This window comes from Phytophthora cinnamomi, assembly GCF_018691715.1.
Source record: "Phytophthora cinnamomi strain GKB4 chromosome Unknown Contig57, whole genome shotgun sequence".
In the NCBI taxonomy this organism is placed as follows: Eukaryota; Oomycota; class Peronosporomycetes; order Peronosporales; family Peronosporaceae; genus Phytophthora; species Phytophthora cinnamomi.
The window spans coordinates 235,208-253,173 of record NW_027150990.1 but is presented as its reverse complement, the minus strand read 5'-3'; the positions used below and the strand labels follow the sequence as shown (position 1 = coordinate 253,173).

Sequence of the window (17,966 nt, the reverse complement as noted above, 5' to 3'; positions counted from 1 at the left end):
GGGCGGCGAGTGCGTGCGCCTGTTCCACTCCGCGGGCAGCGTGGGCTGCCGCAGCCTCACGGCGTCGGACATGGCGCCGCTGTTCGCGATCTCCAGTGCGGCCGAGCTGCAGAGCTTCGTGGCCGGCCAGGCCCAGCACCAGGACGCCTCGGCTAAGTACGTGCTGGTGCTGGCCGAGTCGCTGCTGAGCTACGACGCCATCTCGGCGGGTCTGGACCGCATCGGCGGCGTCTTCGTGTTCCCCGACTCCAGCACCAACGGCTCGTTCGACGCCGCCACGCCGCAGGGACACGGCACGGTGGACGGGGCGCTGAACCCATTTGCAGACGAAGAGACCAAGTGGAACCCGACGGGCAACGGCCTGATGGCCGAGTCGCTGCCCTTCCCCGTCGTCATGCTGCAGAACGCGTCGACGGGCGCAGAGTTCACCAAGCGCGCGCAGATCAACGCCAAGGACACGGCCGGCGCCACGTACAAGGCCTTCATGAACTACTACTTCGGCCCCGAGGACATGAACTCGCTCAAGTGCCTGAACTTCACCAACATCTACGGCAACCGCAGCCCCAAGTGCGACCCCATCGGGGGTCAGAGCTCCTGGGCCATGAGGGGAAACCTCAAGTCGGACAAGATCGTCATGGCCATGGCCGGCATGGATGCCACGTCCATGTCGCACGTCTTGGCTCCTGGAGCCAACACGGGCGCGTCCGGGCTTGTGGCGCTGCTGGCGGCGGCGCACGCCCTCAAGGGACTGCCGGACTCGGTCTTCGACAAGAAGGTGGTGTTCGCGGCCTTCCAGGGAGAGAAATTCGGGTTCGTCGGATCACGCAGGTTTTTGTCGGACCTGCAGAAGTTCACACAGGACCCCAACGGAGCGTGCAAATACCCCGTGGACGGCTCGTCGTCTCCCATGGGCGAGAAGTTCTGCACCTACCCGATGCTCAGTACCACGGAGTTTGCCAACTTGACGCTGGCCAACATTTCGTACGCGATTGCAGTGGACCAGGTCGGTATTTTGCCCAAGTCGGGTAATTTCACGGTGCATGTGAACCCTCACGCGAACGACACGAGCGACCTCGTTGATGCGATTTTGAAAGCTCCATCGGCTGCATCGGCTGCATCTAAAGTTGGTGAAGGTAGCACAGGTTCTCTTCCGCCCACGCCGCTGACTTCTTTCGTGAATGATGCTGAGTACGGCCAGCGCGACCTTGTGAGCGCGGTGCTTGCAGGCTACAACGAGAGTTACACGTCGAAGAGGACATACAACAGTCGCCACGACGAGTTTACTGTTCTGAATGTTGACGCCGTTGTGCTGGCTGCCAAGGTGCTTGCCGAGAGTGTGTTCACGCTTGCTTCAAGTAACGCCACTACCGCGAATATGGACAAGATCAAAGTGGATAAGTGGCTCGTTGAGTCAATGCTCTCGTGCATCACTACAGACTGGAACTGTGACCTCATGAAGAAGTATTCGCAGTACATGGTGACGACGCTGATCGAGTACCTGAGCCTAACCGACACTGCGTGGCCATCATACTCTGTGCCAGCTACTTTGTACCCTGGCCCGCTTGACGCTGACCGGTCCATGCTTGTACTGAAGAACAGCGACGGCTCGTACTTGTCGCTCTTTAACGAGTCCTGGTCGGACAATGACTACGCTGTGCGCCTCTTCCCGAATGCCTACGAGTTCTTCACGCGCGCTTTCTTAGCGTCTGCAATGGTGCCGAATGCTACTGCCGACGCTGCTGCCTCGTGCTCGAAAAGCCAAGGATGCGGTGACGGCGGTAAGGGCATGGAGTGTGTGTACCCTGGTGTTTGCGCCGACAAGAGCGCGTTCCATCACGAAGCCAGCTCACCCGGAGTTACGCGCACTACAACCGCCCTGCTCTACGACGTGGTGAACTCTTCGATGCCGATCTGGGTAGAGCCGCAGTGGGCCTCGGACATCGGCAGCTACTCGTTCCCGGACCCCGGCGTTTGGATCGGCTGGATTACACTCGCCGTTGGCTTGGTAGTGACAGGTCTAGGTGTTGCAGCGGCGTTCATGGTGCTCGGTAGCGTGCAGAAGATGAAGCTGATGTAAGCTTACAGAAGCAACGCGAGCGTCTGTGCCTGCGTTCAACATTCATAATTCCCCAAGAAAAATACACAAACAAGCGAAAAAGTAGATACATGTATATTATGCATGTGCTTTGGCGTGTTTTATGTTTACTTGGCTCATCTTTAGGAGCCACAACTGACACTCAAGTGCACGATAACTTAAACCTTCGTCTAGACCGTATAACTCTCCATTACGTCCGTTGCGTACGCTATCCTCGCTCGTTTCCTCGCTCATCCTCTTGGCAGGAAGCTTGCGGGCTGACAAACCGTTTACCCAAGGATGTCTGTGCCTGATGGATCTATGTAGTAAGGATCGGACTGCCGATTGCTTCGTTTGCTCTTCTGATCGTAGTTTGTACTTTTCTATTGAGACTCTTCCACCATGCCTTCGCCGCCCTCGTCATCGTCCATTCCATCATCATCATCATCATCTCCTCCACCTCGACCGATCGGAACAATGTCGGCAGTGCCGTAGCATGCACAATCACCTTCGCAAGCGAAACATGCCACGAAAATGATACTCAGGAATAGCAAGAACAGCACCATGTCTGTGTAAAAGAACACCATCCCTTGCATGTACTCGTCCGGAGAGAGACGCTCGTTCATGCAAGAAGCGTCGTAAGCGAACCACATAATGAGGAGCAACATGACCGCGAGTGACGCACTGTATTGCAATGGCGATACCACGTCCACCATGTAGAAGAAGTAGATGAACAGTGAGGTCACAAAACCTAGGAAGAAGGCAATGAGAAGCACTACCGGGTAGCTTATCAGCGTGGGTTGGATGTTCGGGTCGAACGAACGCTTGATAATCATCGTGGAGAGCACGGTAGTGACCCCCATAATACCAAATAGAAAGGTGAAGATGAAGATGCTGGCCTTTGTGTCAAATAAGCAGTCGAAAGCAGCGAAAAAGAGGCTCTGCGTTACGGTATAAACACCAAGAACCATGAAATTGAGCGGGAAGCGGTACTTGACCAGGTACAGCCACAGCAGAGCCAACACCATGATCACGAACATGATGAAGACGTAGTGCCAATTGAAGAATGCTTCTTTGAATGCACGGTGGATAGCTGGTACGTACGAGAAAAATATGAGCAGAATGACGACTGCGAGCAGTTGGAGCGTGAAGATCGAGAAGAGTTTGCGGCGGAACCCCTGTTGGATCACCACCGGCATATGGATCACTGCGAAGGGGTCGTCCATCGGATTGGATCCCGTTTGGAAAACAGAAAGCGAGATAATCGTCCGGGACTCCATGAAATTCGCATCAAAGCGCTTCTTCACCACCTCGAAGAACTTCATATCCGTCTCCGTGGCTTTGCCTGTCGCCTGCTTCTCTTCTAAGTGCTTTATCAAGATCGAACCTCGACGGTAGTGCGCCTTACGCTGCGCCGGATCCATATCTTCGTCGTCCGGGTGGAATAGCCTGGTCATTCGCTTGATCATTGCACGCACAGACCCCTGCTTCGGAGCTGATTGAACTCTCTCGGGGGTACCCACAGCGTCTACTGGTGGGGCGTCTCCAACCCGCTCCATTTGAGCTTGAGGGGGAGGAGCTACTGGGTCAGCCCACGTATGGTCATTCCCGCTTCGAGGCTCCCGTCCACTGCGTGGGGTGCGTGATCGTCTCCCGGACTCCAAGTTGCGCTGGATTGTATCTTCCGGCACCACAGCGCTATCTGTCGCCATTTCCATCATCTTGGTCCCGGAGGTTGCGACCCACGCTCGAATTCGCGCCAATTGAGCACCAGCTCGCTCCGCTCAGGAATGGCAGGCAGGTCGTTTCTTGACTGTGGTTTCGACAAGAGTAGGTAGGTCATCACTTGAGGGCTGAGTAGTATTTATAGGGCCCTGCAACCATTTGCATGGAAGTCTCACTCACTCGGCGTCTTACCGTTCGTCGGCCCAGTTTGGCTACACCTCCCATCTTGTCGAGCACTTTGGACGCTAATTTTGATCTAATTCGCTTTGCTTCACTACTCGGGAGGGCCCAGTGTTCGTGCGAGTGGACTTGACGCTTTATTTTTTGCCTGCAATATCGATTCCATGTCAAGCTGAGACTGCAGCTCCAGCTGGCTGACTGAGCAAAACGCCCACGTATCAGCCAGAAGGGCAACCGCGACAATCTCTCAGACGCAATACCCTAGGCTCAACTTCACCAGGTTAAAATCGCGGTTCATGCTTTTCTTACGATCCTCCTACGCAATTCGGGCCGAGTAAGCAATTGATAATTCATCCGAAAGCTGCTTTATCTTCCAAGTCCAGCTTACAAATGTGTCGTAGACACATACGGTGACCACCAGTTTTCCATTCTGCCTTTTGCGCAGCGCATCGTCAAGTTCTAGCGCCTAAAATGCTGTCTTCGAGGGAGCGTCTCCAAGAACGCCAGGGCCAGCACGCCGCTCCCCGCCACGAGTACCTGCAGCAGTTGGTGGACGAGTTCCAACGCTCGCCCGACCGCCTCCGCAAGGAGGAGGTGGTGGCCAACCTGGCCAACTTCGCCTACGACCCCATCAACTACGCGTCCCTCGCTCGCCTGCGGATCATGGATCTGTTCCTCGATATCCTCGACGCCGACCAAGAAGACAATGGCTCCGCCATCAACAACAACAATGAGGACGAGGCCAAGCGCCAAGGGCCTGCAACGACTGCACCCACTCGAGCTGCACGGAAGTCTCAGCTGGTGGAATTTGCTCTGGGAGGCATTTGCAATTGCATCCCCGACCCAATACTCCAGCAGCAGTTCATCGACGGAGAGGGGGTCGACATCATCTCGCCCTACATCCTCAGCCTCCACGACACCCAGCAGCCAACAGCTTCGGAGCTCAACGTGGCGGTCTCAGCACTGACCAGCGCGTATTTCCTGCTGGATTCACGCGCATTCGCAGATATCACTTCCCAGAGGTTCATGGCCAAGATGCAGAGTCTGCAACAGCATTCAATCGTCCAAATCGCCAATACAGCCGCCGCCTTCCTCTCACGCTTCCAGGAGCTGCTCGCGACCACCTGATCCCCATACACGTCACCGTACTTAATCGAATTCAATACATTCCGCAAGTGAATCTTCCGCGCATAACGGAAAAAAGCGTCACCTTGTATAGACTCCGAAGATGCTGGAGTTGCTGGGCGAGGACGGCATCCAGACGCTGCTGGAGATGCTCAAGTTCCTTTTGCTGGGCACCAACGTGGTCCTGTTCCTCGCTGCAGCCACCGTGTTCTTCACGGCGTCGGCGTCGGAAAACTCCGCGTCCTCGTCGAGTCCTGCGCAGTTCAAACGGGCGCTCATTGTCACGGCGCACCCGGACGACGAGAGCATGTTCTTCCTGCCGCTGGTGCACTCTTTGCAGCAGCCCCAGGAGGGCAGCAACGACAAGTGGGTCACGCACTTGCTGTGTCTCTCGCGGGGCAACTTCGACGGCCTGGGGGACATTCGCGTGAAAGAGCTCAAAGCCTGTGCCACGTACATCGGACTGTCCACGGATCATGTCAAGGTGCTGGAGGACCCGAAGCTCCAGGACGGCATGAAGAACCAGTGGGACGTGTCGCACGTTGCTACGGTCGTCACGGAACACGTGGAGAAAAACAAGATCGACGCGGTGAGTAGGGAGGATATCCTGGTTTCGTGAAAAAGTTTTGAAAGTCTTCGAGGAGTTGATGGTGTTGTGAATTGTTTGGCTGCAGGTCTTCACGTTCGATGACTACGGCGTGTCGGGGCATGCGAACCACATTGCCACGCATTACGGGGTGAAGAGAGCTGTCCGTGAGATGCAGGAGAAGTGCGCGGCTTCTGCTGAAGGGGACGCGGACTCGAAGAAGCAGACAAAGGCGGTTCGCGGATGGGCGCTGGAGAGCACCAACATCCTGCGCAAGTATGTCGGAGTGCTGGATGCGGCGCTGTCGTACTGGCTGTCGCGTCGGAAGGAGGACGGGCAGGAGGAACGCCAATTCGTGTTTGTCTGCCAGCCGCGGTGGAACTACAACGCGATGGAGCTGCACCAGAGTCAGTTTGTGTGGTACCGCCGCCTGTTCGTGGCGTTTTCGCGCTACACGTTCATCAACACCTTCCGCCCGCTGTTGACAGTGAGCAGCGCTGACCTCCCGGCGGAGCAGAAGAAGACGCAGTAGAGGATAAAAGTCCGTTGGCACACGTTGAAGAGTGCTTGTAGCGCCATCATGTTGCTGTATTTTGTTGTATGGCTATGGACGCAGCTAATTCATCGTGACATGCATCTAGTAGTTGTAGTTTATTTGAGATCCGTGAGGCCGTGCTCTTCGAAGATGACCTTAAGCTCTGCGATGACGCGCACGATCTCGGTGTGCGCCTTGCGCAGCGGCTCGATGGCGTCGCCTTCGCCCACGTGCAGCTCTCCCAGGATATGGCTACGCGTAGGGATCGAGCCCAGAGCAGTGTTGACGCCCTTGCGGACAAGCCACGGGTGACGCTTGCCCAGAGTCTCCTCGTACGCCTTGCTGGCGCCATTGTAACAGTTTTCCTCGGTCGACTCGAGCAGCGTGAGACGTACACACGCCTCCACGAACTGGATGAACCACAGCAGACGCAGCAAGCAGCGCGAGCAAGACGGCTTCTTCTTTCCGCCCACATCCGCCACACCAAGGTCCACTTCGTGCTCGATGACCGCCCTCACGCTTTGTTCCTTCCACGTGTTCGACGAAGACGGCACCGGCCACGCCTCCAAGTTGTGGTCGATCGATGTGAAGTAAGCCCCCACGGTGCTGCCGGCGAACGACGTAGCACGGCCAAAGACACCCAGAAAGCCGCAAATGACGTTGCACGTGGCCATGAAGCAGTCGAGGCGCAACTGGCCATCCGGGGCACGCGTCGCGGCGCCTTCTTCTAGAGACGTGACCAACTTGTCCAGCGTGAAGCCCTCGTCATGACTCTGTTCCAGCACCGACACTTCCAGATCATCTTCCTGCGACGTGTGAGGCGACGGGGGAGCTGACGACCCCACCTCTGCTGCCTCGCGTCGCTTATCAGCGACGCTAGTGTCCGACAAGGACGACTTGGTGCGGTTCCTCTGCTCTGAGCTCACACGACGTCGTCGGCGACGACGCTGCTTCGGCTTCCCGATCAGCTTGCTGCCCTGCGGGCGCGACAGCTCGTCGAACACCACCAGCCCCAGCAAGTACGTGCCCAGCGTCCGCATCGACAGCAAGTTGTCCAGTGCGTGCTCGACGAACGAGTACGGCGGCGGTGCAACGACAGCAGTCTCCTCCGTCCCGCCACTCCCTTCAGCACCACTACTCCGCGTGTAGTAGACCACACGCAGCGCAACGAGCACTGCCACCGCCAGCAGCGACATCCAGTGGCGCGTGCGCAGGTGCGAGAGGTGAACAGCACGCCGGACCGGCGCAACCCCGCGCATCTTGGAGATTCCTGCATGGCTGCCATTGGCAGTAGCCGCCGTCTTTTGTGCGGGAGAGGCCTGCTTCGCTATTGCAGTAGCAGCAGCAGCACTAGCAGCGCCAGACTTCCCCTTGGCGAGAGGGAACGACTTGGCCGGCACGGAGTGACGACGCGACAACCCTTTGGTCGCGTCGCCCGGCTTGCTGGGCAGCGTGCACTCGCTGTGCGTGGCCGCCAGCGTGGGCGACGCGTCCGGGAAGGCGTCGGCGTCCTCGCCGCTGCCGGCGTCCGCGTTCATGACGCTGCGCGCGCACGGGTCGCAGAGGCGCGAGCCCTTCTTGCGCTCCAGGCGGCGGTGCAGCTTCATGCGGTTCTTGCTGCAGTCGTCGCAGATCTTCTGCGCGCAGAGCTTGCACGTGTGCTTGGCGCGGAAGACCGTGAAGGAGCGCTCGCAGATGCTGCAGCCCTTGGCCTTGGCGGCGGCGGGCTGCAGCGGGTCCTCCGCCTCCTCCTCGTCCGCGTCGGGCTCGTGGTTGAGCTCCAGCGGGGGCGGCAGCTTGTCCTTGTCCTTGGCCTTGTCCTTCTCCCGCCCGGCGGGGCTCTTGCGCACGCGCACGCTCTTGATCTCGTCCACCACCTTCTGGCGCAGGTTGCGGCCGGTGCGCAAGCCGCTGGCGCTGACGGAGAACGCCGGCGACGAGCGCGTGTCCGTGGCAGTGGAAGACGTCGAGGGCGGAGACGTGAGCACCGCCGGCGGCGCCGCAGCGGTCGCGCCTGCCTCGCCCATCGTGGGCCGCTGGTCTATGAGCCCGAGGCGATGCGAATGAGGCGAAACTCGCAAATACCGGTATGTCGTGTGTGGTATGTGCGTACGTGTTGGTTGTTGCCGTCTGGACATCGACGCATCGCTGCGCCGGCTCTCTGTCACACGCCAACGAACGTTGTATCAGTTGGGCGGGCTGGATTTTTTTGCGCACACGCAGATTTTGATTTTGGTCCGATACGAAGGGCAAGTGGAAACGAGGAGCTGAGGAGAAATTGTACATATGAGACGGACTATTCCGGCGGACCACGGACTATTCCCAAGCACCAAATTTAGAGAGGATCGCCCAAGTTGAACTTTTCGTGATTGTTACCGCACCACCTGCGCGACGCACCACACGCTGCCATGGAGCGAGGTAAAAGGGCATCAAGTTCTTGACCAACTGCAGGCAGTATAATACAGACATAGGCTCTCAACTGAGAGTCATTTTGCTCACCCAGCTGGAGCTGCTTTCTCATCTGGTCATCGGATCGAGCTCGTGCGGTTGGCAAGTAAAAATTCACGATAGAACGCAGCAAATTTGTGGGTTGGGTCTAGACGCCGCCTGGAGATTCAACAAGTACTGTACAGGCAGCCAAACTTGGTTTTTGTGATGGTACCGACTTGTCATGTCCGTTGATTTGGACGATATCGGACTGTTTCAAAAAGATGCTGCAGGCTTGTTTGGACGCTCCCAGCTTCTTCATCCGGGCACTAAGCATTTGGATGGATGAAAACAATCCCCTCCTTACAGACCTAGTGGACCGCATTACTACTAGCAATGCAATGCAATGGTTTACGTGTTCGCGTAGCCAAATTGCACTTGTGCTAATTTGACCTTTGCTAGTCGGCGGCATAGAGTGGCGCCCGAATACGTTGGGTTCCTTTGGTAGGCAACGAGCCAAGTTGCAGTTGAAGGCACTGTCGTGAGGGGGTCCAATAGTGACATCCTCACTAAGTGCGTATCTTTCGTTAAGTCCGCGCCCTCTCTTCAAGTCGTCATACAGTCATAGTCCAAGCATGATGGAGGCGGGGCGGCGCAGCACGGGCGTGTCGGCCACGAACCTGCACGTGCTGGACCGGCCGCTGAGCCGCGGCAAGGGCGAGGTGAGCCTCAGCGCCTTCTCCTTCCTCTTCTCCGAGATGGTGCAGTACTTCCAGGGGCGCGTGCAGAACATCTCGGACCTGGAGAACCGGTGCGTACCTCCGTTTCCCCCTCACCAGCACTACAATCCCCTCACTTGTCATTAACCCCTTACATGTAATAAACCGCAGCCTGGACGGCGCCGGCTTCGGCGTGGGCGTGCGCGTGGTGGAGCTGCTGTGCCACCGGGAGAAGTCCGGGCGACGCGAGACGCGGCTGCTGGCCATGCTGCAGTTCATCGTGTCCACGTGCTGGAAGGCGCTGTTCGGCAAGGCGGCGGACGCGCTCGAGCGCAGCACGGAGAACGAGGACGAGTACATGATCCACGAGCTCGAGCCGCTCACCAACAAGTTCGTGTCGGTGCCGCCCGACCTGGGCCAGCTGGACTGCGCCGCGTACATCGCCGGCATTGTGCGCGGCATCCTGTGCAGCAGCGGCTTCCTGGCGGAGGTCACGGCCCACGCCGTGGAGGTGCCCGGCGGCCAGAGGGACAAGACGGTCTTCCTCGTCAAGTTCGACGAGAGCGTCATCCGCCGCGAGCGCGTGCTCACCTAGGCAAGAGGTAGAGGGAGGTTAAATAGACCACGGAGGTCTTTACTTACTGGTTGGGGAGGTCATCATCGAGCTGCTCTTGCTCTGCTTTGGCTGAATGGCTAGTGAGACATACGGATGTCGTCCATGGCGCTGGCGGCGCTGGGCGGCGTGGGCTGCCCCCACGTGGCGTAGTCGGCGCGTTCGCTGGCCTTGTACTCGTCCACGAGGTTCTGCACGACCTCGCGCGCGCTGTCGAACTCGTCGAGGTTCTCGGCGAACATGGGCTCCTTGCGGTAGTTCTCGATGAAGGCGCCGTGCTTCTTGAGCCGGTCGTACTGCAGCAGCAGCTTGTGGAACAGCGCGCCGATGCTCGTGTGGTTGGCCAGCATGAGGCCGTTCACCTTGTGCGCCGTCTCCACGTACGGCGACTTGCGCGAGAGCGCCACCTGGATGGACGCGGGCCCCCACGGGATGAACCGCGCGAGTTTGCGCTCGCGGATGCGCTGCAGCGACTTGTGCACCTGGGTCGGGTCCACGTCGCCCTGGATGATGTTGAGGATGGAGATGTAGCACCCCGTCTTGGTGGACGTGCTCACCATGATGTTCTTGGGCTGCAGCAGCCGCCGCATGACGTCCAGCACCGTGGTCTTGCGCACCGCCGAGACCTGCGCGTCGATGGTGAGCGGCGTGTAGCCCGTCATGAGGAAGTGGCAGCGCGGGGTCGGGATGAGCGACGCCACGAGGCCGATCAGGTCGTTGTTCATGTAGCCAGGGTACCTGAGCGTCGTGGTGCTGGCGGCCATGACCGTGGACACGAGCGAGTTGAGCTGCGAGACCGTGGGGTTCTCGACGCGCAGCCGCTCGACGGCGATCCGGTTGAGCGCCGTGTTGTCCAGCACGACGACCGAGTCGGCGTTGAGCACGAGCCGCTTCATGGTCAGCAGCGAGTTGTAGGGCTGCACCACCACGTCGCTCTGGAAGTCCGACTGGTTGGGGAAGACCGAGTAGGTCTGGATGAGCTTCTTGGGGAAGTGGTCGTTGAGGTTCTCGAGCAGGTACGAGCCCATGCCGGAGCCGGTGCCTCCGGCGATGGAGTGGCAGAGCACGAAGCCCTCGAGGCTGTCGGAGCCGTCGGCCTCTCGGTCGATCATGTCCATGAGCTGGTCGTGGTGGCTCTCGCCCTGGTGGTAGCCGGACGCCCAGTTGTTGCCGGCGCCGCCGCCCTCCTTGGACACGAACAGGTTCTCCGGGTTGTACAAGTTCCGGAAGGCGGACGAGCTGATGCTGTGGATGACGCGCGGCTCCAGGTCCATGAGCAGCGCGCGCGGGATGTAGTGCTCGTCGTCCGCCTGGTAGAAGAACACGTCCTTGCGGTCGTGGCCCGACGTGGCGAAGTCCTGCACGATGCCGTCCGCCGAGATGCCGTGCTCCGCGCACAGCTGCTTCCAGAACTCCAGGCCGATCTGGTTGCCGCACTGGCCCGCCTGCAGCGTGATGATCTCGCGCGGCATGGCCTCGGAGCAGAGCAGAGGAGGACCGGGACAGTCGAGCCGATGGATATGCTGCCCTGAGCAAATACTAACGTAGTATGATCTTAGTTTTGTAAATTAATGAAACTGTCGAAGAGCACAAGGAGAAGGAGGAGGATCCTGAATGACGACCCCAGTCACCAAAGCTGCTGTTATGAGTATGGCTGCTCAGTATGGTCATCTGGACGTGGTGAAGTGGTTGCACGAGAATCGCACAGAGGGATGTACGACTGATGCGATGATTTGGGCAACTCCGTTTGGTAACTTGAAGGTGGTGAAGTGCTGCCATGGCCAAGTGACAAAAGGCAAGTGTCCACAAGTGCCTGGAGGCTCGTAGCGATCGCTCTCTAGGATAGCTTGCTCAGGTTGTGTTGTCGTGCTTACTGGAGTGTGGGTATCCTAGGTTACGCGTCAGAAACTCGGGGTGACATTCTCGGTGAAATCTACTCAATGCGGCGGTCCATAGTGTCGACCATTACTCTTGTGTAGAAGGCGCACTTGTGGGTTCAGTACATGCAAATAACTGGATCGGATGAGAGGCACACTTCATGATTTTCATCTTCCAACTTTCCAACCATCGACAAGACGAGACAGCGGCAAAGCTCGTGGCTGCCAACGCGCCAACGAAGGGAGAAAGCAAGTTCAACAGAGTTCCTTCGGCGATTGTATCTTGCTATCAACCACAAATCATTCAAACGAAGCAGTTCTAGGCCGACCAGTCTGATCGATGAACGCAATCCCAAAGATATGGCGTTACTGATACGAAACTGTTCGCCGGTACATGTAGGTGTCTGACTAGGCATAAAGGCGGCAATTCAGATCACGCCACAGAGTGAGATATAAATTATATCTCACATAATACCTGCGCAAGGAGCTCCTCCCACACTGGACCGAAATGCAGCCTGTGACCTCTTGCTGTCAGATCGCCTCTGAGGTGACAGTTCTCGATTGCCGACCGCAGACATAAGTGAACAGTCATGGTGGGCGAAGTAAAAGTACGAAACCGAATGGGAGGAGGGAAAAGAAGTATATCCGCTCGCAGTGCATGCGTTTTCTTTAACGACACACAGAGCGAGAAACTCGCGTTGCATGCAGTCTTCAAGGGCGAGGTGAAGAAAAAACAACAGTGGCTTCGAGAGCGAGGGGTTTCGCCGGAAGATTCTGTATGTGAACTTGCACGTTGGCGTGAGGGCAAATAAAACTCCCTCACGGAGTGGTGACGCTGTTGCAATGATGTGAATGCCAGGAGGCTGCTGGCAGAAATTTGACAGCGCTCCTGCAGTATATCGAGGAGAAACAGATCACGAACATTCCACTGGTGAGTAACGTGTGGTGATTGGCATCAGCCTTCTTGTGGACCCCGTAACTGACTTCGGGGGGAGTAGGACGAGCTAAAGACTACATGGAATGCTCTTGAAGAAGAAACTTTTGAAGAAACCAAGGCGCTGGTCGAAGGTGGCGCAGATATAAGCGCGAAAGACAAGGTGGCGCTGTAGATGTGTATTCTAATGGTGGAAGTTGTCTGACGTAGATCTGTGGTGGTGTTGTTCTCGTTCTCTTGGCGAATGTGATAATGCAGGATGGCTGGACCGCGCTCCACCAGGCGACAGAATACGGCAATACGAATGCGATATCATTGTTGTTGGATCGAGGTGCCAATGTGAATGCCGAAAACAAAGTACGTGTTGAGTATGATAGCATTGACTACTGTGACGGTGTTATACGCGTGTGATGTATTGCTGCGACGTGTCTGACTCGGATGTGTGACGGGATTGTTCTCGTTCTCTTGTCGAATATGATAATGCAGCGTGGCCGGACCGCGCTCCACCAGGCGGCACGAAACAAGAAAACAGATGCTATATCGTTGTTGTTGGATCGAGGTGCCGACGTGAATGCTGCAGACAGCGTACGTGTTGACTATGCCAGCATTGACTACTGTGACGGTGTTGTATGTATGGGATGTATTGCTGTGACGTGTCTAACTCAAATGTGTGATGGTGTTGTTCTCGTTCTCTTGTCGAATGTGATAATGCAGGATGGCTGGACCGCGCTCCACCAGGCGACAGAATACGGCAATACGAATGCGATAGCGTTGTTGTTGGATCGAGGTGCCAATGTGAATGCCGAAAACAAAGTACGTGTTGAGTATGATAGCATTGACTACTGTGACGGTGTTATACGCGTGTGATGTATTGCTGCGACGTGTCTGACTCGGATGTGTGACGGGATTGTTCTCGTTCTCTTGTCGAATATGATAATGCAGCGTGGCCGGACCGCGCTCCACCAGGCGGCACGAAACAAGAAAACAGATGCGATATCGTTGTTGTTGGATCGAGGTGCCGACGTGAATGCTGCAGACAGCGTACGTGTTGACTATGCCAGCATTGACTACTGTGACGGTGTTGTATGTGTGGGATGTATTGCTGTGACGTGTCTAACTCAAATGTGTGATGGTGTTGTTCTCGTTCTCTCGTCGAATGTGATAATGCAGGATGGCTGGACCGCGCTCCACCAGGCGACAGAATACGGCAATACGAATGCGATATCATTGTTGTTGGATCGAGGTGCCAATGTGAATGCCGAAAACAAAGTACGTGTTGAGTATGATAGCATTGACTACTGTGACGGTGTTATACGCGTGTGATGTATTGCTGCGACGTGTCTGACTCGGATGTGTGACGGGATTGTTCTCGTTCTCTTGTCGAATATGATAATGCAGCTTGGCTGGACCGCGCTGCGCCTGGCGACAGGAAACATTAAAACAGATGCGTTATCGTTGTTGCTGGATCGAAGTGCCGACGTGAATGCTGCAGACAGCGTACGTGTTGACTATGCCAGCATTGACTACTGTGACAGTGTTGTATGTGTGTGATGTATTGCTCTGACGTGTCTGACTCGGATGTGTGATTGTGTTGTTCTCGTTCTCTTGTCGAATGTGATAATGCAGGATGGCGAGACCGCGCTCCACCACGCGGCACAATTCGGCAAGACAGATGCAATAGCGTTGTTGTTGGATCGAGGTGCCGACTTGAATGCTACAGACAACGTACGTGTTGACTATGCCAGCATTGACTACTGTGTCGGTGTTATACGCGTGTGATGTATTGGTGTGACGTGTCTGACTCGGATGTGTGATTGTGTTGTTCTCGTTCTCTTGTCGAATGTGATAATGCAGGATGGCGAGACCGCGCTCCACCACGCGGCACAATTCGGCAAGACAGATGCAATATCGTTGTTGTTGGATCGAGGTGCCGACGTGAATGCCGAAAACAAAGTACGTGTTGAGTATGATAGCATTGACTACTGTGACGGTGTTATACGCGTGTGATGTACTGCTGTAACGTGTCTGACTCGGATGTGTGATGGCGTTGTTCTTGTTCTCTTGTCGAATGCGATAATGCAGGATGGCTGGACCGCGCTCCACCAGGCGACAGAATACGGCAATACGAATGCGATAGCGTTGTTGTTGGATCGAGGTGCCAATGTGAATGCCGAAAACAAAGTACGTGCTGACTATGCCAGCATTGACTACTGTGACGGTGTTATACGCGTGTGATGTATTGCTGCGACGTGTCTGACTCGGATGTGTGATGGTGTTGTTCTCGTTCTCTTGTCGAATGTGATTATGCAGCGTGGCCGGACCGCGCTCCACCAGGCGGCACGAAACAAGAAAACAGATGCGATATCGTTGTTGTTGGATCGAGGTGCCGACGTGAATGCTGCAGACAGCGTACGTGTTGACTATGCCAGCATTGACTACTGTGACGGTGTTGTATGTGTGGGATGTATTGCTGTGACGTATCTAACTCAAATGTGTGGTGGTGTTGTTCTCGTTCTCTTGGCGAATGTGATAATGCAGGATGGCTGGACCGCGCTCCACCAGGCGACAGAATACGGCAATACGAATGCGATATCATTGTTGTTGGATCGAGGTGCCAATGTGAATGCCGAAAACAAAGTACGTGTTGAGTATGATAGCATTGACTACTGTGACGGTGTTATACGCGTGTGATGTATTGCTGCGACGTGTCTGACTCGGATGTGTGATGGTGTTGTTCTCGTTCTCTTGTCGAATATGATAATGCAGCGTGGCCGGACCGCGCTCCACCAGGCGGCACGAAACAATAAAACAGATGCGATATCGTTGTTGTTGGATCGAGGTGCCGACGTGAATGCTGCAGACAGCGTACGTGTTGACTATGCCAGCATTGACTACTGTGACGGTGTTGTATGTATGGGATGTATTGCTGTGACGTGTCTAACTCAAATATGTGATGGTGTTGTTCTCGTTCTCTTGGCGAATGTGATAATGCAGGATGGCGAGACCGTGCTCCACCAGGCGGCACGAAACAAGAAAACAGATGCGATATCGTTGTTGTTGGATCGAGGTGCCGACGTGAATGCTGCAGACAGCGTACGTGTTGACTATGCCAGCATTGACTACTGTGACGGTGTTGTATGTATGGGATGTATTGCTGTGACGTGTCTAACTCAAATGTGTGGTGGTGTTGTTCTCGTTCTCTCGTCGAATGTGATAATGCAGGATGGCTGGACCGCGCTCCACCAGGCGACAGAATACGGCAATACGAATGCGATAGCGTTGTTGTTGGATCGAGGTGCCAATGTGAATGCCGAAAACAAAGTACGTGTTGAGTATGATAGCATTGACTACTGTGACAGTGTTGTATGTGTGTGATGTATTGCTCTGACGTGTCTGATTCGGATGTGTGATTGTGTTGTTCTCGTTCTCTTGTCGAATGTGATAATGCAGGATGGCAAGACCGCGCTTCACGCGGCGGCAAGAAACTTCGGCAATACGAATGCGATAGCGTTGTTGTTGGATCGAGGCGCTAGGATTGATGCGGTCGATAAGGTTAGTCGGCGCTGATCCATGTGTTGACTTTGTCGGTACTTGTGTCTGAAATTGTAATTCTTGTATAGAAGGACCACAGTCCGCTCACCCTCATGATCTGGGAAGCTCCGACCTACGGTCTAGATGAAAAGATTGTCATTGCACGTTTGTTGTGCTCAAGAGGATCGGATCCGAATTTGTCAGCATCGGCTGACAAGTCGTCGCTGCAACCGCATCAGTTGGGGCTACTGGCGTGCGCGCATCACTGGCATGAATGTTATAAAAATGATATTATACCTTTGCCGGAGATTCAGTCGGAAGTCATTGAAGGTGGCGAAGACGCGGTCAAGACGTATCTTGATGATTTGGCGAATTCTTTGGATCAACTTGTCTATCGGTCCAAGATCTGTATCGTTGGTCCAAGCACCTGGGGAAAGACAAGCCTCGTCAAGTCGGTAACTACGAAAAAGCCGTCGAAGGTAGATGAAGAAGACCGAACGATCGGCATTGATCTGTTTCCGTTTACTTTTGAAGATGAAGACAGCGACGATGAGACTGATTCGAAGAAGAAATGGTATGATGTGACTTTCTGGGACTTCGCGGGTCAAGACATCTACCAGGTCACGCATGTGCTGTTTTTTTCGGAGCGCACGTTGTATCTTCTCTGTGTTGATTTGAGTGCGTATGCTAAAAAGCTTGTGGAGGTGAAAACGCGCGATTCGAAAGAGAAGCATGCCATGATGCAACGCTTTTTTGAAGAGAAAGTGCTCCGCTGGGTACGGCTGATCCTATTTCGACAGCCAAGCGCTCAGTTCAAGATGATCTGGACGAAAAAGGATCTCGTGTCGGATGCTGAATTGAACGAGATTTCGCTTGATATGAACGATCATATGCAATCATATTTGGATAAACTTGACAGAGCCGGGGTAACAAACGAGGTGAAAAGCGCATTGATCGATGTGTTTAAACCGAAAAATCGGAAAACTATTAGTGCTCGTCAAGGCGACTCCGTCAAAGTAGCGCGAAAATTCATCAAGCAGGCGATCATTGACAATCCAGAACTTAGCTTTAACATGACGGCGATGTACAAGCAAGTTCTCGAGGCGATTTTCAAGATTAAACAAGACTCTGAGAGATCAACGCCAGAGGACCGAGTGAAGCAAGTGATCATACCGCTCTGCGAACTACGTGGCAAGTTAAGGCGTGATGTTCCGAATTTGGACGATGCAAGGAAAATTCGAGAAATTCTCGGGGTTCTGCACAGACTGGGGGATATCCAATGGTATGAAGACGAAGGTAAAGTCAAAGGCGAAGTCAAACACACAAACATAAATCCTGGCGATTTTGTCATTCTTGACCCGAAAATTATGCCTGATATCATTCGTGAGGTCATTAATCACAAGTATAAAGAGAAGGACGAAGAGAAGGGGAAAGAGAAGGGGAAGGAAGGCGAATCATATGAAGCGCTTCGTCGTGACGGCACGCTGCACCACAAACTGCTCGTGACATTCCCGTTGTGGAATGCACTGGCCAAAGATAGTGATATGGTGCATCTGTTCAAGTATTTGCTACAGCATTTAGGCTTGGCGTACCCAGCAAGGAATGTGAAGTGGCTCGGTAATGTCGATATGATCGTGCCA

General features: G+C 55.1%; 7 protein-coding genes across 8 annotated transcripts; 4 read left to right on the top strand and 3 right to left on the bottom strand.

Moving 5' to 3' along the window:
- Positions 1-394: 394 nt before the first annotated feature.
- Positions 395-2,077, top strand: IUM83_19031 (RxLR-like protein; the record flags this gene model as incomplete). Its single annotated transcript, XM_067944059.1, has 1 exon — positions 395-2,077. The coding sequence occupies one exon, from the start codon at positions 395-397 to the stop codon at positions 2,075-2,077; it is 1,683 nt and encodes a 560-aa protein (XP_067787831.1).
- A 380-nt stretch (positions 2,078-2,457) lies between these two features.
- Positions 2,458-3,795, bottom strand: IUM83_19030 (the record flags this gene model as incomplete). Of its 2 annotated transcripts, XM_067944058.1 has the most annotated exons (2): positions 2,522-2,528; positions 2,768-3,633. In XM_067944058.1, the coding sequence occupies 2 exons, from the start codon at positions 3,631-3,633 to the stop codon at positions 2,522-2,524; spliced, it is 873 nt and encodes a 290-aa protein (XP_067787832.1). The 2 variants fall into 2 exon arrangements, with proteins under 2 accessions (XP_067787833.1, XP_067787832.1); XM_067944057.1 differs by having other exon boundaries at positions 2,458-3,795.
- Positions 3,796-4,450: 655 nt separating this feature from the next.
- IUM83_19029 (Armadillo repeat-containing protein 7) lies at positions 4,451-5,107 on the top strand (the record flags this gene model as incomplete). The annotated part of the gene is made up of 1 exon (XM_067944056.1): positions 4,451-5,107. One exon carries the CDS (start codon positions 4,451-4,453, stop codon positions 5,105-5,107), a length of 657 nt encoding a protein of 218 aa, XP_067787791.1.
- Positions 5,108-5,207: 100 nt separating this feature from the next.
- IUM83_19028 (N-acetylglucosaminyl phosphatidylinositol de-N-acetylase) lies at positions 5,208-6,222 on the top strand (the record flags this gene model as incomplete). The annotated part of the gene is made up of 2 exons (XM_067944055.1): positions 5,208-5,693; positions 5,779-6,222. 2 exons carry the CDS (start codon positions 5,208-5,210, stop codon positions 6,220-6,222), a joined length of 930 nt encoding a protein of 309 aa, XP_067787817.1.
- A 967-nt stretch (positions 6,223-7,189) lies between these two features.
- IUM83_19027 (glycolipid transfer protein domain-containing protein 1-like) lies at positions 7,190-8,252 on the bottom strand (the record flags this gene model as incomplete). Its single annotated transcript, XM_067944054.1, has 2 exons — positions 7,190-7,202; positions 7,270-8,252. The coding sequence occupies 2 exons, from the start codon at positions 8,250-8,252 to the stop codon at positions 7,190-7,192; spliced, it is 996 nt and encodes a 331-aa protein (XP_067787795.1).
- A 1,035-nt stretch (positions 8,253-9,287) lies between these two features.
- On the top strand, positions 9,288-9,966 carry IUM83_19026 (Trafficking protein particle complex subunit; the record flags this gene model as incomplete). Its single annotated transcript, XM_067944053.1, has 2 exons — positions 9,288-9,463; positions 9,543-9,966. 2 exons carry the CDS (start codon positions 9,288-9,290, stop codon positions 9,964-9,966), a joined length of 600 nt encoding a protein of 199 aa, XP_067787820.1.
- A 98-nt stretch (positions 9,967-10,064) lies between these two features.
- On the bottom strand, positions 10,065-11,456 carry IUM83_19025 (tubulin gamma chain; the record flags this gene model as incomplete). The annotated part of the gene is made up of 1 exon (XM_067944052.1): positions 10,065-11,456. One exon carries the CDS (start codon positions 11,454-11,456, stop codon positions 10,065-10,067), a length of 1,392 nt encoding a protein of 463 aa, XP_067787797.1.
- Between the last annotated feature and the right edge of the window lie 6,510 nt (positions 11,457-17,966).